Raw genomic sequence first — 18,047 nt, 5'->3', positions numbered from 1 at the left:
TAATAGGCCTCTCCTTTCAAACAATACAAAAAGACTATGATTTTTTACATTTCCTCCAATATTAACCCATTTAATATGTAATTTTTACAAAGATAGTTCTGATAATAGTCCTGTCCCACTATTATGGCAACACAGCTTTTCACAAGCAGCACTGAGCATCTTTAAGCTTTTGTTAATTTCCCTGAAATAGAGTAAATCGGCACTTCTTGTCCTGAATGAGATAATGAATAAGGGTGGAGTTTTGAAATTTGTGCTGCTTTGTATGTAAGCCTAAAGAACTAGGAAAGAAACAAATCTCATGGCATTTTGATGCCATCACTCATAGCTGCTAGGAGATAGGACACCACACATATTTAATAGATGTTAGAAATAAGTGCTTTAGGGTTATTAGAAATTTTATATAAATTCATAGAAAGGAGAGATTGCTTCCAACCTGATCCCCCAAACTAGAATTAATATATCTGAATATGTAATTTATCCACTTATTATACTTAAATAGTGTTTTCTTGATCTTAGTTCTCACTAGTAACAAGGAGGAAGGGAGAAATATTTGAACTGGTCGTTGAAGGACAGAAAGGACCTGGACTTGAGAAGGGGAACAAAGGGAGAGGTCCCGGGGGAAGGACATGTTATCCAAAGGCAGCAAACTACAAATGGTAGAAACAAAATCAGTTTACTTTTGCTAGAGAATAGATTTTAAGTAAACTAAAAATGTAGATAGTAAAGAGCTTTGAAACCTTTACAACCTTTCTTCACCTTTTACTCTTCATTTTTAGTGTCTTTGCTCCATCAGCCTTTTTCAATGATAATACTGTGTACGTATAGCGCCCCAGAGTAAATGAATAACCTGCTCACTACCATAGTCCTCAAGGTGAGGACTAAGCAGATCAATGTATTGGGTACCAATTAAGTAATAAAACATCCCTGGCAACTGGAAGCTAATAGCTGAACAATACTGTCCCCAACTGAACATAAACAACTTTGAAAGAATATAAACAACACTCAGATGAGGCCACCCTGACTGTAGAAGACAGAGAGAAGACCACAGTGCCGTTATTTCTAAAACTGGGATACTAGTAAGGACCCTCAAGAACCAGAAAAATAACTAAACACTCCCCTCTTCTGGTTGACACAAATGACTACTGTTTCTTTAATCCCTCAATCTCCAAGATAAAAAATACCCAGATATCCAACACTCCACTTTCTGAAAGCACCTAATACAGAACTGACCCCTGCTTTCTCTAAACCCTTCTAAGAATCACCCAGCACAAGTGGAAATCCTAAACTCCCCAACTCCCCGAGATGACTCAGTTCTGCCACTGCCATGCTCTTCAACACTGAATTCCCTCAAATACACATGTGCTTCCAGTGATCTTTGGTTTAAAGGTTTTGAAATTATACTCTACAAGGAAGGCTATGGCTTGCAAAGTTTTGCCCTACTTCTTGATCTTCTCTCTCACAGGGCCAGCTCAAACCACAACTAATCATGGAGCTCTATCCTAATCACCCCATCTGATTTCATTTCCCTTTGAGCACCTTTGGCATTTTCTTTGTCCCTCTCTGCTTACTCTCTGCTGACTTATATTCACATAAAAAACACAGTGCTGACTTATATTTACATAAAAAACCAGAGTAAGAGAACATGAGTTCTAATATGGGCTATTATCTGTAAAAAAAAAAGATTAAAAATAATACCTGTCTGTTTACCTCACAGAGATGACAAGATAAAATCAAATATGTGAGAGCACTTTACAAATCAAGGGATAAATATATTAGTGTATATGTTATCACTACTATTACAAGATTATATGGTAATTATAAAATTAAAATTGTTCTGAATGCTATAAAGGAGAGGGGTACAATGCTATTTGTTAACAGGGGGATCTGTCCTGGTCAGTTCCTTAAGGAAGTGACAACTGGGCTGAGGAGTAAAAGTGGGAGTTGACAAGGCAAAAGATGGGAGAAAGTGTGTTTCAGACAGAATAACAGGTGCAAAAGCTCTATGACCAGAGAAAGCACTGAGAAACTGAAAGGTCAATGTGACTGAGCTCAGGTAAGAGAGAGAGTGTAAGAGATGAAACTGTAGTAGAAAGGTCAACCTGTGTTTGTAGGGCAACAGCTCCACCATGGCACCTGGCAACGCACATGGGCCATACAGGCAAGGATCACCTATGTACAGAACGCCCTCTGATTCTATTTGGGCCATGTCAAGATAGGCAGTCATGAGAAGTTAAAAGTCATTTTTCATCTGCCTCCTTAGCTTGAAGGAGGCTCTCTTGCAGTTTTCATCTACCTTCTGGTTCCAGTAAGGAAGTGTTTCCCAAACTTCTCTCACGATGAGAATCACCTGGTGGAGTTGTTAAAATACAGATTCCTGAATCCCAGCTAAAAAGTGCTAAACTAAAATTTTTGGGAGCATATAGGTAAAATTGTATAGGTAACAACTCCACCAAGTGATTCTCATCATGAGAGAAGTTTGGGAAACACTGCAGTAAGGCATAAGAACTTTTCATCTTACCCCTTTCAGGTACAGCTGCAGGCTATAAAACCACTTAGCTGCAACCTAGGGTTGACTCTTTAAAAACAAAGCAGCCTATCATTCTCATTACCTGCCCCCTCCCAGAAAGCAGTTGATACCTTGCTGATCTTGTTTTACTGGCTAAATATTAAACTGTCTAAATCTATTTGGGTCTCTTGTGTCCTTAAATAGCCAATTCTATGGAGGTGAGGCAAGTCTACATAACAGCTGTCACCACACAGCTACTTAGGGACTGACTGACCACCTGACAGTATGGAACCTGTTAATGTTTTGAATCTTCTATTCTAAAAGCTATGGGGAACCACTGAAGTGTTTTAAGCAAAGAAGGGACATGATTGAATTTGCATTTTGGGGGGGGGGGAATCGATCTATGGAGTACAATAAGGAGAATGGATTTGAGAGAGGACAGAGTGGATGCAAGAAAACTAGTTAACTTACATGTGGAATCTAAAAAACAAACAAAATTGAAACAGACTCAGATATAGAGAAGCGGCTGGATGGTTGACAGAGGAGAGGAGGATCTGGGGCTGGGTGAAAAAGGTAAAGGAACTAAGAAGTACAAATTGGTAGTCACAAAATAGTCACAGAGATGTGAATTATAGAATAGGAAATATAGCAAGTAATATTGTAATAACTATGTATATAGTCAGGTGGGTACTTAAAATATTGGAGGGACCACTCTGTAAACTATATCTAACCACTATACTGTACATCTGAAACTAATACAGAATATTACTGAATGTAAAATGTAATTAAAAATATAATAAATAGATAAATAAAACTAGTTAAGTTACTGCAGTTATTTAAGCAAAAAATAAAAAATAAAAAAAGAAAAAAAGAAAAAAGAAAGTGACTCAGTCCAGGTGGTGGGAGAAATACAAAGAGAATGAACTGATTTGAGATATATATAGAAGGTAAAATATATTTTATGGAGAATTGCTGTCCCTTAAGTTTTATTGCCTTCCTTTTAGTCCAGCAATATCTACCTTAAGTTTAAGTTCATTTAATATTTCAAAGATAAAGACAAATACATGGAAACACTTTACCATTTATTCTCCCTTCATAGATACTTCCTTTCTAGAGGCCTCCGCCTTCCTCCTAATGCAATTTAGGCCTGTCCTAAAGTTGTCATCCTGAAACTTCCTTTCATTAAACTCCTGGACTGACTCTACTATTCCTAGGTTCTTTGACTTTTCCTTTCTTGGTTAAATGCTTTGTTTTCTTGTGCTCATCCCCAAACTGCCCTAGAAAGGATATGTGACCATTAAACTTCCTAAATCCTAGAATATATTAAAAAGTATCTTTATTTTTCTTTCAAACTTAATTAAAAGTTTGGCTGGATATAGGACACAGAACTTAAAATCATTTCCTCCTGCATTTTAAGTCTATTGTCTTCCAACACCCAGTGTTCCTAATAAAAAGACTAATACAACTTTAATTTTTATTCCTTGGAAGTATTTATGATTTTCTCTTTATTTGTGATGTTCTGAAATGTTACAATTAAGTCTTCTTTGTATATCTGTCTTCATTCATCCTAACTAGCACTAAGTCTTTTTGATGTGCAGATTTGTTTCAAGTCTACAAAATTTTCATAAATTATGTCTTCTGATTTGTTTCTTCTCTCTTTATGGTAAACTTATTACTCAGCCATCAGACTCCTAGGTTGCTCCCTTTGTCTTTTATTTTTTATCTCCTTGTCTTTTTGCTTTCATTTAGTTTGTACTGACTTTTATCTTTTGGCCCTCCAGCTAGGCTATTTTTTTTCAATCATAGTTTTTATTTTCTTGTACTTAATCTTATTAATAGCTTTTTTCATGGCATCCTATTCTGTTTTATGATTGCAATTTAATATTTAATTTCACTGAGGTTATTAATTAGTTTATGTTACATTTTATTAAATTCCTGAAATATCCTGTTGCTCTTTCATCCAATTTGTTTTATTTTGGGCTTTCTTTCATATGTTCCAGATTTCCCGCAAGTGTCTCTTCATCCTTGGCTGTCTGTTTATAAGGCAGTCCTATTATTACTCCATTTTACATATGAGAAAATTAATTCATACATAGGTTAAGTAACACAATCAGGACTATGCAGATAATAACAAATTTGAGACTCTAATTCTAGCAGTCTAATTCCAGAGCCTGATTACTCAACCACCCTGCCTTCCTACTTATACAGATGCCTTAGTTTTCCAGAGAAAATGCATTTACTTTATTTAGGAAAAGAATCTACTGTTTTGGGGGTGGGAAGACTAGGAGGAAATAGCTGTTTCACAATAAGGGATAGAGAATGCTTCATCCCTTAACCCAAGGACTTCTAACAGCTGCATTTCTAAACATTACCACAAGATGGTGCACAATGACTACACACATTTGTTCCCAGTAGTGAAAACTAAGTAGGACCTAATTAGAGATTCTGGGACTCCCCAAAATTTCAAACCACTGTTAACAAGTCTTGTCTGGAATTAAGACTGTACACAAGTAAGAATTATAGTATATAATTATAGAATTATAGTATATGGACATTACCTAAGTGACAAAAACTTTTTACTATATTTCTGTTAGAAATGAATTTAGGAAATATAAGTGCTCCCCTGCTTCCACTCCACTCCCTATCTCCAGCAAATTGTCTGAATTTGTCTTAGCAAATAAAAGCTTACAGAGATTGATAACTCAAAAAATAAGGTTTAAAAAGATAACTGACCTAAGTTAAGCTATACTCTCAGGTATACTGTAAAGAGATTGCATATTTCATCATTATCATAATCTGAAATTCATATTTTTATAGTTTTGTCACATATTATGTTAAATTACATATAATTAATGTATGTTTTAAAGCCCCCAGTTCCAAGTACTTAAAGTAAAATAAATTTATTTTTATTTTGTCATTATTTTATTTTATTATTATTTTTAAATCTTTATTGTTCAGATTATTACAGTTGTTCCTTTTCCCCCCCATCGCTCCCCTCTGCAAAGTTCCCACCCCACCCTATGCCCTTACCCACCCACCCGCTTTTCTCATCCATAGGTGTACAGTTTTTGTCCAGTCTCTTCCCGCACCCCCCCAGGATTGTCAGTCAACTCCCTTTCTGTGCCCCTGATTCTATTCTATTCACCAGTTTATTCTGTTCATCAGATTTTTTATTCACTTGATTTTAAGATTCACTTATTGATAGATATGTATTAGTTGTTCATAATTTTTATCTTTACCTTTTTCTTCTTCCTCTTCTTAAAGAATACCTTTCAGCATTTCATATAATACTGGTTTGGTGTTGGTGAACTCCTTTAGCTTTTTTTTTATCTGTGAAGCTCTTTATATGCTCCTCAATTCTGAATGATAGCTTTGCTAGGTAGAGTAATCTTGGTTGTAGGTTCTTGCTATTAACCACTTTGAATATTTCTTCCCACTCCCTTCTGGCCTGCATAGTTTCTGTTGAGAAATCATTTAACAATCATATGGGTACTTCCTTGTAGGTGACACTTTTTCTCTTGCTGCTTTTAATTTCTCTCACTGCTTTTAATTTTGCTCTTGGCATTTTAATTATTATGTGTCTTGGTGTAGTCCTCTTTGGATTCCTTTTGTTTGGGGTTCTGTGTGCTTCCTGGACTTGTAAGTCTATTTCTTTCACCAGGTGGGGGAAGTTTTTTGTCATTATTTCTTCTATTATAATAGGTTTTTATATCTTGCTCTTCCCCTTCTCCTGGCATCCCCATAATTCAGATGTTGGTACTCTTGAAGTTGTCCCAAAGGCTCCTTACACTATCTTCAAATTTTTGGATTCTTTTTTCTTTTTGCTTTTCTGGTTATTTTTTGCTTCTTTGTATTTCAAATCTTTGACTTGATTCTTGTGATCCTTGAGTCTGCTGTTGGATCTCTGTATATTATTATTTCAGTCAGTGTATGTTTAATTTCTAGTTGGTCCTTTTTCATATCCTCGAGGGGCTCACTAAATTTATTGGCCTTTTCTAGAAAATTCTTGAAAAAAAATTCTTGTAACCATGGTTTTGAACTCTTTATCCTCCATTTCTTTCATTTGTGACCTGTTTTTGTCTCCGCATTTTGGCTACTTCCCCATGTTGATAGAGTGGCTTTGTGTGCTAAGTGTCCTATGGGGCCCAGTGGCTCAGACTCCCCAGTTACTGAGGTGGACACTCTTGGTGCACCCCTTTGAGGGCTGTGTGCCTTGATTGCTGTTGGTACAACTGGGAGGAATTGACCTCTAGGCCAATTGCCTGTGAGGATCAGCTGTCTACAATGGGAGAACTTCTGTACTGGAGACACCCGTAGGAGGCAAGATTTGCTTCAGTGGGGCTTTGGTGCTCACTAAGTCTGCTTCCTGAATGTGTCCCTTATGAATCTAAGGAGTTGTAATATGGATGGTCCCCTCTGACAACTGGGTACACTGGCTCTTGGATCTCCAAGGAGGTGCTAATTTAGCCTCTGCCTGAGGCCACCCAGCAGGAGCTAGAGAGAGATCTGCAGATTCTTCTCCTTTGTTTGGGTTTTGGAGTTGCCCAGATGAGGCCCATCTGTGAAGCAATGCAAGCTGCTGTGGAGCCTTGGGCCTTCTTTTTGATGTTCTGGGTCTCACTGACTCAGCTGCAGTTTGTTAGGTAAGTTTAGATTTCAAAGGACCAGGCTATTCATATGAAAAGCTTCTGCACATAGCGTGGGTGGGGTGGGTTCTCAGGGGGAGTAAACAGTAATGACTAACTGTCAACCCTGCCATAAGAGGCCCATGGTCTCAGTGTCCCTCAGTAATTGCTGCAAGCACCTCTGAGAGAAAGTTGCTTTTGAGTTCTGCCTCATGCCAAACAGTTCAGTTTCTCCCCGTATGAGTCTGGGTCCACAGAGTCTCGCCTGGAACTGGAGTTCAGCGCAGTTGGGAGCTTGTGTCTCCCTCCTGATTGAAAAAAGACAGCCATGTACTCAGTTTCCAGCCCTTTTCACACTCACGCCTCCATACTTCTGCAATTTACTTCCACAGCTCCTCCGAGTCTCAGTGTGCTTTTCTCTTTCCTTCTAGTTGTAGAATTTCCACTCAGCCAGCCTTCCTGTGGTTCTGGATGGTATCTGTTTTGTCTTTTAGTTGTAGTTTTGAAGTGTTTGTGCAAGGCAGCAAGTTTAGGTGTTTACCAATGCCACCATCTTGGTTTCTCCGTAAAATAAATTTATTAATGTCAACTAGAAATGTATTTAAGCAAAATATTTAAAATTATTTTAACAGGGCCAATTATGGTTGCTGGAACAAGGGTCAGTTGCTTAAAAAAAATCAGAGAAAGAAACTGAAATAGTGGCACCCATGACAAACTTAGCCTCACATCCTAATTTTTTTTAAAAAATATATTTTATTGATTTTTTACAGAGAGGAAGAGAGAGGGATAGAGAGTTAGAAACATCAATGAGAGAGAATCATCGATCAGCTGCCTCTTGCACACCCCTACTGGGGATGCGCCTGCAACCAATGTACATGCCCTTGACCGGAATCGAACCCGGGACCTTTCAGTCTACAGGCCGATGCTCTATCCACTGAGCCAAACCAGTCCGGCTCACATCCTAATTTTAAATTCAAATAATTTGGTCTGTACATAAGCTACTAGAGTTAATATTGTTAAAAGTATTACTTAGACTTTTGTAGTTTCTGATTTATGTTAATCATAGATTTATGCACAGAGTGATTTTATTTATAAACTAGAGGCCCAGTGCATGAAATTAGTACACTGGTGGGGGGTCCCTCATCCTGGCCTGCACCCTCTCGCAGTCTGAAGCCCTCAGGGGATGTCCAACTGCCGTGGAGATGGGAGAGGCTCCCACCACTGCAGCTGCGGTCTCTAGCCATGAGCCTGGCTTCTGGCTGAGCGGTGCTCCCCTGTGGGATTACACTGACCACCAGTGGTCAGCTCCTGTGTTGAGCGTCTGCCTCCTGGTGGTCAGTACATGTCATAGCAATTTGCATATTAGCCTTTTATTATATAGGATGAGAACATCTTTTAATTTTTCTGTCAAATATTATACTATAATTTTGTTATCTATTTATTAAGGAACGGATTATATTGCTGAATTAAATATCTTGATTTTGCTAATATACAGCAAAGAGTATAAAGAAAAGTACTCCAGGCTGGTGAGCTCAGTGCTATTGAATAGAACATCGGATCTCGGACCTAAGGGTTGCAGATTTGATTCCTCGTCAAGGGCAAGTATCTGGATTTCAGATTTGATCCCTAGTCTCGGTTGGGCACACGCAGGAAGCAATCTATCAATGTGTCCCTCTCACATTGATGTTTTTTTCTCTACCTTTCTCCCTACCTTCCTCCGTCCCTCCTTTGCACTCTCTTTAAAAAGCAATGGAAAAAATATCCATGGATGAGGATTAACAACAACAAAAAAGGTTTAGTATTTTTTAGCCCTAGCAGAGTGCACCAACCATTTTAAAACCATGTCTTCACTTGGTCTTCCTTCTGTGTGTGCTTGTACCCTAATTTCCTTTTCTTAAAGGATACCAGTCATATTGGATTAGGGCCCAACTAATTACCTCATTTTAACTTAAGTTACTTCTTTACAGGCTCTATATTCAAATAAAGAAAAATTCTGAGGTACTGGAGATTAGAACTTCAACATACACATTTTTGGAGGACACAATTCAGCCCATAACAATAAGATATATGTAGTGCAATTTTTTTATGACACTCTTTGGTTGATTTTCCCTCTCTTGATGGTGGTGTCTTGTTCTTAATTTTAACATGGTCAAATTCAGCACTTTTTGTGTCCTATTTAAGAAATCAACCTACTCCAAGGTCTTGAAGATCTATTTTTATTTCTAAAGGTTTTATTGTTTTCCTTTCACTTTAAATCAACTATATATTGGAAAATAATTTTTGTGTAGAGTCTGAGGTCAGGGTCAAGACACTGATTTTGTCATAAATCAGTAACTGTACATCTATAAGTCCATTTCGGAACTCCAATCTATTCCACTGATTAATTGGAGTCCATTTTGGAACTCCAATCTATTCCACTTTTTCCCCCCAGAAGTGGGGGGGAAAAGTCCCTGCGTCTTATGGTCCAAATATAGCCTACACATATACTTTTAAAAAAAAGTTTTTTTACTTGCCCGGCTCTGTGTGGTCTCTGTGTGCTTGCCCGGCTCTAAAATGGTTCTAAATGCTGCTGTTTACTTTACAGGGTTGATTACATGTGTTTATGACTGTGATGTTGGGTTTTAATGCACATAAAATATTTTAGGACACTATTTGTTTCAGAATCTTTTTTTCTTCATTTCCCTTCTCTAAAAACTGGTGTGTCTTATGGTCCGGAGCGTCTTATGGTCCGAAAAATACGGTACCTGTTTAACAACAGGTCCTGCTACCTAGTAAATTAAATTGTGCGGTTATCTTCTCTTCTTCAAGTTTATCTTTATTATTCCTATTCTTTTGAATTTTTGCATGAATTTTATAATCAGTGTGTTGTTTCAGAAAAAAAAAACTTTGATATTGGGATTGCATTGAATCTAAAAATTAATTTGGAGACAATTGAAAATAATATTGAATCTTTTAATCCTTAAAGTGGTATATCACTCAATTAATTATATTTTCCTTAATTTTCTTATAGTAATGATTTTTAGTTTTCATGTAGTGGTCTTAAATATCTTTGCTACTGTATTATTAAGTATTTGAGATTTCTGATGTAATTTTTAATGGTAGTTTTAAAATTATTTCTATCTCTTTTATTCAACTGGTATATAATGCAATTTATTTTTAAATTAAAATGTAATTCATATCATAAAATCTATTCCTTTAAGTATACAATTCTATCTATTTTATTTTATTTTATTTTATTAAAATATATTTTATTGATTTTTTACAGAGAGTAAGGGAGAGGGATAGAGAGCTAGAAACATCGATGAGAGAGAAACATCAACCAGCTGCATGCCCTTGACCAGAATCGAAACTGGGACCCTTCACATCCACTGAGCCAAACTGGTTTCAGCAATTCTATCTGTTTTAATATATTCTCAAGGTTGTGCAACTATCACCATACTTTAATTCCAAAACATTGTCATAACCACAAAAATAAATCACATGCTATTAGTAGTGGCTCCTCATTTTTCCCTATTCATGGTTTCTGTCAACCACTAATCTACACCTATATTCCTCTGCAGCCATATCTTTGCTTTAATGCAAAACAGGAATATATATAGCTACTTACCTTTATTGGGTTCTGCTACAGTAGACTTATCTGAATGTTTAGAATTGGAAATCTCTTTTACTGATTTTTTTTGTATAATTATTTGATTTCCAAGCCTCTTGGGTCCTAAGTAAAAGACTGTAAATTTTCGCTGTATATCAAGTCCAACTGGAAAAAGGAAAAAAACATATAAATGATTATTCTCCTATATAATAAAAGCCTAATATGCTAAGTGTCTGGTCATCTATTCAACCAATCAAAGAGTAATATGCTAATGATATGCTAAGGCTGCTCAACTACTTGCTATGATGTGCACTGACCATCAGGGGGCAGATGCTTTGACTGGTAGATTAGCTTGCTGCTGGGGTCTGGTCGATCAGGACTAGTGAGACAGGCTGGACAGACTCTGGAGCCCTCACACGATCCCTCTCCAGATGGCTAACCTCCTGTATTCCTCCCCCACCCCATTCATGCACTGGTGGGGTCCCTTGGCCTGGCCTGTGCCCTCTCGCAATCTGAGATCCTTCTGGGGATGTCAGAGAGCCAGTTTCGGCCCAACAGCAGAATGGCCAGTCACTATGATGTGCACTGACCACCAGGGGGCAGATGCGCAATGTAGAAGCTGCCCTTGGTGGTGCCAGAAGCCAGGCTCACCATTGGTGAGCATAGAGGCAGTGGTAGGAGCCTCTCCCATGTCCACGGAAGTGATAAGGATGTCTGACTGATGGCTTATGCCCACTCCTCTCTGGGAAAATGGACCTAAATCCATCAGTCAGACATCCCCCGAGGGCTCCTGGACTGGGAGAGGGCGTAGGCTGAGCTGAGGGGAACCCGCCCCTGCCCCCGGAGTGCACAAATTTAGTGTACCGGGCCTTTAGTTTAAGTATAAATCTATACAAGAGATCACTTGTTCTTATATCTTCTGTACTGTTTGAATTAAAAGGTCTAATAAGCCCAGGAATGAGAAATGCAAAGAAAAAAAGTTTAAAAGTGAAAATTTATGCATTAGCATAAAAATAAAAACAATGTTCCCACAATAATTGATATTTACCTATCTTGGAAAATAAAATATGTATGAAAGAACAGATAAAAATTTCATTTTGTTATCCTTGATATTCCATGCTATCTTTTACATATCTAAATACATAAAATTTCCCTTTAAAATGATTTATGTTACTTAAATCAATTCTTTTTATATAATATCATTGGCATTTATTGTTTTGTTATAGCATAAAGGCAGTAATTTTTATTTATTTTATTTAAAAAAATATATATTTTATTGATTTTTTACAGAGAGGAAGTGAGAGGGATAGAGAGTTAGAAACATCGATGAGAGAGAATCATCGATCAGCTGCCTCTTGCACACCCCGCACTGGGGATGTGCCCGCAACCAAGATACATGCCCTTCACCGGAATCGAACCCGGGACCTTTCAGTCCGCAGGCCGACATTCTATCTATTGAACCAAACCGGTTTCGGCAAATTTTTAAATGAATCATATTCTTTACATTCATGTCTTTATTCCTTCAATGAACTTACCATAGTCAGAACTAATTAGATTTATGCTAAGTTCTTCAGATTTAAGAGCTCTCTTTACATCAATCTTTTTAGTCCAATTTCCAGTTTTTAGCAAAACAGAATCCCTGAAAAAGAGTACTTTAATTAATGTATCATTTAATTAATAATCTGAACACTAAATAAAATAATATGTTAATCTTCAAGAGATGATTGATCCGAAGATATATCCTATCTGGTAGTAACTGAAGTCAGTATTGAAAGTTACTTTCCCCAGATTCTTGGAAGAGGAACTGGAATGTCAGTGGAACTACCATTATCATAATTTTCTTAATTACACATTGACCCAATAGCTGATTCCAAGTTGAATTGACTCACTTCAGGCCACCTAGATATATTGTTGCTATCAATAACCCATGAGCTAATCCCTTAATCACTATCACTGTAACAATTGCTATACATAAATTACATGGCTTTATGAGAACTTCAATAGTATAAGATTGATCTAAAATAGTTTGTATTTAATAACACCACAAACAAATCAACAACCAATTTTGTGACTGAACTTATTTTAGTCTCATATAATTAAGGTTGTCATTAGATTTTGTTGTCAGAGAGAATAAAGATTTGTATAATGATACTAGAGGCCCAGTGCACAAAATTCATGCACTCAGGGAAGGGAGATCCCCTCAGCCCGACATGCATCTTCTCGCAGTCCAGGAGACCTCAGGGGATGTCTGACTGATGGCTTATGTGGGGAGCGGGCCTAAGCCATTAGGCGGACATCCTTAGCGCTGCCGCAGAGGAGGGAGAGGCTCCTGCCACCACTGCTGCTGTGATCCCAGCTTCTGACCCAGCGGCGCTCCCCCTGTGGGAGGGCACTGACCACCAGTGGGCAGCTCCTGCATTGAGCATCTGGCCCCTGGTGGTTAGTACGCAAGTGACTGGTTGTTCTGCTGTTCGGTTGATTTGTATATTAGCCTTTTATTATACAGGATTATTATATGGGATAGGATATTTTCTATAAGTGTGCCATGGTTAGTTTAAGAATATAATTACCAGTGAAAGGGATATCCTATCAGTCACTGCAGTTTCTTTAGGAACCTTGCATGGGACATTTTAGGAAAATATTCTCTATACACTAGCAACAATTAAGAGATTCCCATTTCGGAGTCACTGCCATTCCTGAATTTACAAGTACATACAATAATATGATTAGGAGCATAGGCTCTGCAGTCAATAGAATGGCTGGGTTCAAATCTAGACTTTAAAGTACCTATATGTCTTTGAACAAAACTGATTAAATTCTCTTGGTCTCAATTTCTTCTACAAAATGTAAATAATAGTAGCATTTGTCTCCTATAAAGATCAAACAATTAAATACCTGGAACTGACTAATTGCTCAAAAAATATTAGCTATAGCTATAACTGATATCCTTAGAGTTTGTTTATGACATCTTAGAAAAAAAGAGCAATATTAGAAAAAACAACACAAATGAAAATTACAGAATGGCTTGCTAAAGAACTAGGTATAAGGGAAGTACCTCCTTTATATATATGGTGATCTGGTTGGCTGGATCCTATAATGGAGCTATAGTTATTTGTTAGATTTAAATGTTGAAATAAAAGATATATTTTGGAGTGAGTAGTAAGGTCATGAATGACTGAAGAAAAGCAAAAAATAAGAAAGTTCAGCATCAGTAGACTATAGATACTCCTAAAGCTTATCTATTCACTTGTTTTCAACTTTGTTCATTATAGTACCAAATATAATAATCTAAAACAACAGACTCAATGTTAATATCTTCTTTACAAGACAAACAGAAAAACTACCCCATTATAGCATCAGAAAAATCTAATTTAATTAATCCTACAGTGATTGTATTACTTTTTCTACTCAGTGGATTTTTTTCTTTTATACTATAGACTAAGAAATAAAATGAAGTAGAAATTTTTACACTTACATAATTTTGTGCTTAAAAACCAGTTGATTATCTGCATCACCTATGATTAAGGTAACATAGTGAAAATCTGGTGCTGTTCTTTTAGTTTGTAGCTGTTCAAAGTTTCTTAATGTAATAGTCACTAATATTTCCGCCATCATGTCACTGTATCTTGCAATCTTTAAAGAAGGATAGGCATAGAAATATTAAAAATAGCCTTACTACTCATACTCATCTCCAACTCAACTATGAGGAGCATTATTCCTGATAAGACAATCAAAATATCTAGAAAGCAAAATATTTACCTGTTCGACTGCGAGTTCATATTTTGGAAGATACATCACTGCTTCTTTTATCTGAGTTCCAAAAGGGGGATGCCTATTTAAAATCTAAAAACATTTATATAATTATATTCTGACCACACACTAAAAATTCTTTTAGTAAAATACTTTATATAACAAATAAGTTTCTTTGTTATTGTTGTTAATTCTCACCCGAAGATGTTTTTCCCATTGATTTTGGAGACAGTGGAAGGGAGGGAGGAAGGGAGAGAGAGAGAGGAAAAGAAAGAAAGAAACTTCAATGTGAGAGAGATTGGGATCAAACCTGCAACCCAGGCATATTGCCCTTGACTGGGAATCAAATTCTCAACCCTCTGGTGCCAGGGCCAATGCTCTAACCACTGACCACACCGGCCAGGGCTAGCCAATAGTTTGAGTAATTCTTATTACTTAAAACCTTAAGTTAAAATACTTATGACTATGAGGAGAAAAATCATTTTACTAGAAATAAATATATGAGTTAGCTTAGCTTTAGAATATACATTAAGAATAGAGGTAATATTAGGAATAAGTGAATGTTAAATACCAGTTCAAGTTCCCTTGCATCTTTTTCTTCTATTTTTTTAAAGGAAGTCAAACCCGCATTAGCCATTGCATTTGACAATGTTATACCTGTGGAAAATTAATCAAATAGCAGTTTTTAAACAATCTATTTTTTTAAAAAAATTATATTTAAATATTTAACGACATTAGTAAAAAAAATAGATTCAGACTAATAACTGATTTATATTTTTATTGATTTCAGAGAGGAAGAGATAGGGAGAGACTCATTGATGGCTGCATCCTGCACACTGCCTACTGAGGATCAAGCCTGTAAGCCAGGCATGTGCCCTTGACTGATGTCAAATTTGAGACCCTACAGACTGCAGGTCAATGCTCTATCACTGAGCCAAACTGGCTAGGACTCATTTTTTAAAGTTTTAAAAAATGGTTTCAATTAAATTAGTTGGGCAGTGACATTATTCAGTTGTTTATATCTTTTTTCAAACTGAAATAAAACATGCATTTGCTTATTATACAAAAAAAAAAGAGGAACTCTTTGGTTCACATGATGGCTCAGCCCTTAGTTTTATCATATGTTATCCATAAAGCAAGTACCAAGAGACACCTATTATTATTCTTTTGTTTGAAAAAGGCAACATGATTCAGGGATGAGAATATTGCTTTATGAAACTATGGTATTCTGAGCATTTCTGTCTTAGACTTCTCTCTTGTCTGTATCTAAATAGATAATTTTACTCTCCTGCTTAAAATTTCTAATACCTTCCCATTGCATTTAGAATAAAATGACAATTTCCTTACTATGGTCAAACTCCCTTACCTATATGCCTTGACCACAGCCTACCTTTCCCATCTAATTTTCTACCCTTCCCCTCTTGCTGAATATTGCCCAGCCACATATATATTTTGTTCCTTAAATATATCAAGTTTACTTCCATCTTTGGACCTTTTCTTTTTCTTTATGCTTTAAAAAACTAAAATTTTAAATTATTACACTCATGAATGAATTTAACCAAGTCCCCATATAGAAAATATTGTCAGAAGTATAAAATTTCAAAATATTACCACTCTATCTACACACATATATTACTGATGATGGCATGACACTTCTATTTCCTTACTCACATCCTTATTCTTTCATGGAAATTTTTCTTAATCTTAAGACACAACTACTATTCATAATTCCTTAATGTTAATTTTCATTTTCCCTCAAAAATTCTCCTGAATTTTCATTTTTTAGTTTATAAACATTGTTGAAAATCAATGTGTATTCTTTATTTCTTTCCTGATGGTCTTATAAGAGCTTAGATTTGCTTTTTTGCTTGATTCTCTCACTTTTCTATTATTAAATGTAGAAAAACGTTAGTGTTCAACAATTTGGGAGGTACAGAATTCAACCAACACCCAGACTGACAACATTCTAAGATCAGAAAGACTGGCTTTTTTAAGTACAATGAAACTTTTATTAGTAACCATTTAATCTCATTTCAATTTTTTCTGTAAATTGCTATTTCCTAAATCTTATATGGAACCTCCTTCACAATTCAGAACTCTTTGTCTTTGTGGGATGAGTGTGGCATTTGGTTTGGCAGAACTTCTGTAGGAAGGTGACCCTTTTCATCAGGAATCTCTCCTCGAACTGGACCTTACTTCACCAGCCAATCCCCACCTTCACCTCAGCACCCAGAAGTGGATTGCTCTCTGCTACCAACTGATTTCAAATTTCAAGAAAATAAAAAAGTAGATCTTTGTTCTAAGGAATAGGACAATCCTTAATGATCCCTTAAAGATTCCTTACATGATTTTTTCATGTCTCAAGATGCATATCCTATATAATAAAAGTGTAATATGCTGTGTCCAACCAATTGATCAACCGTTCAGTCAACTGCTTGACCAGTCACTATGATGTGCACTGACCACCAGGGGGCAGACACTCTGACTAGTAGCTTAGCTTGCTGCTGGGGTCCAAATGATCAGGGCTGGGTAAGAGGCTGGACACACCCTGGAGCCCTCCTGCAGTCCCTCCCCAACAGGCCAGCCCCATCAGCACTGATTGGGACTGGGTGAGATGGTCCTGATTGGCCCAATCGCTGGCCAGGACTAGGCTATTAGTCATGGGCTAACAACTCTCTTTTTATTTTTTTTAATATATTTTATTGATTTTACACAGAGAGGAATTGAGAGGGACAGAGAGTTAGAAATGTCGATGAGAGAGAAACATCAACCAGCTGCCTCCTGCACACCCCCCACTGGGGATATGCCTGCAACCAAGGCACATGCTCCTGACCGGAATGGAACCCGGGACCCTTCAGTCTGCAGGCCGACGCTCTATCCACTGAGCCAAACCGGTCCCGCCACAACTCTCTTTTTAGAGTTCTATCTAAAAAGGAGGAGGGTCACAAAGCCAAAGGCAGCAAACTGGAAAACTTCAGAGTGCTTTAGTCATATCCCAGTCTTTGTAAATGTTCCCCTCTAAAGTTTTTCAGTGCACACCTTGAACTAGATCCCAATAGACAGAAAATAACCAGGCATAATCTTTTGTCTGCAGAATCTTCATAAAGATTAGTACTAATATCATGCTGTTATTGAAAAAAATAAAGTTGAGATATAAATAAGTGGTATAATTTTCTATAATGAATTAGGAATGGCCAAGACTGCTAGCTCTGTACCTTGTTACTGAGATAAAAACAAAATAACTGAAAACTACAACTAAAAGACAAAATGAACATCATCCAGAACCACAGGAAAGCTGGCTGAGTGGAAATTCTACAACTAGAAGGAAAGAGGAAAGCACATGGAGAATCACAGGAGCTGCAAAAGGCTGAGGTACGAAGACACGTGCACTGGAAGCTGAGTGCCTGGCTGGCTTTCTGTAGCTGGAAGGAGACAAAAGCTCCCAACTGTGCTGAACCCCAGTTCCGACTGCACTGAAACCCAGTTCTGGGCAAGATCCTGGGGACCCAGGCTTATACAGGGGGAATATGGACTGTCAGGTGGAAACTCAGCGGAGCCGCAAAAGGCAGAGGTCTGG

The 18,047-nt window shown here is 37.1% G+C and overlaps 1 protein-coding gene across 1 annotated transcript in view; it reads right to left on the bottom strand.

Moving 5' to 3' along the window:
• Positions 1-18,047, bottom strand: part of HFM1 (helicase for meiosis 1) — a 79,877-nt gene that overhangs the window by 16,418 nt on the left and 45,412 nt on the right. Inside the window, exons 25-29 of the mRNA XM_036447218.2 lie at positions 15,042-15,127; positions 14,480-14,563; positions 14,196-14,353; positions 12,256-12,359; positions 10,739-10,885 (exon numbers count right to left, since the gene is read on the bottom strand). Of these exons, the coding sequence (XP_036303111.1) occupies positions 10,739-10,885; positions 12,256-12,359; positions 14,196-14,353; positions 14,480-14,563; positions 15,042-15,127 (579 nt within the window). The remainder of the gene's footprint in view (positions 1-10,738; positions 10,886-12,255; positions 12,360-14,195; positions 14,354-14,479; positions 14,564-15,041; positions 15,128-18,047) is intronic.

Source organism: Pipistrellus kuhlii, unplaced genomic scaffold (genome assembly GCF_014108245.1).
Source record: "Pipistrellus kuhlii isolate mPipKuh1 unplaced genomic scaffold, mPipKuh1.p scaffold_m20_p_2, whole genome shotgun sequence".
Classification (NCBI taxonomy): domain Eukaryota; kingdom Metazoa; phylum Chordata; class Mammalia; order Chiroptera; family Vespertilionidae; genus Pipistrellus; species Pipistrellus kuhlii.
Note: the sequence above shows the minus strand (reverse complement) of the source record. Positions and strands in the feature narration are given on the sequence as shown.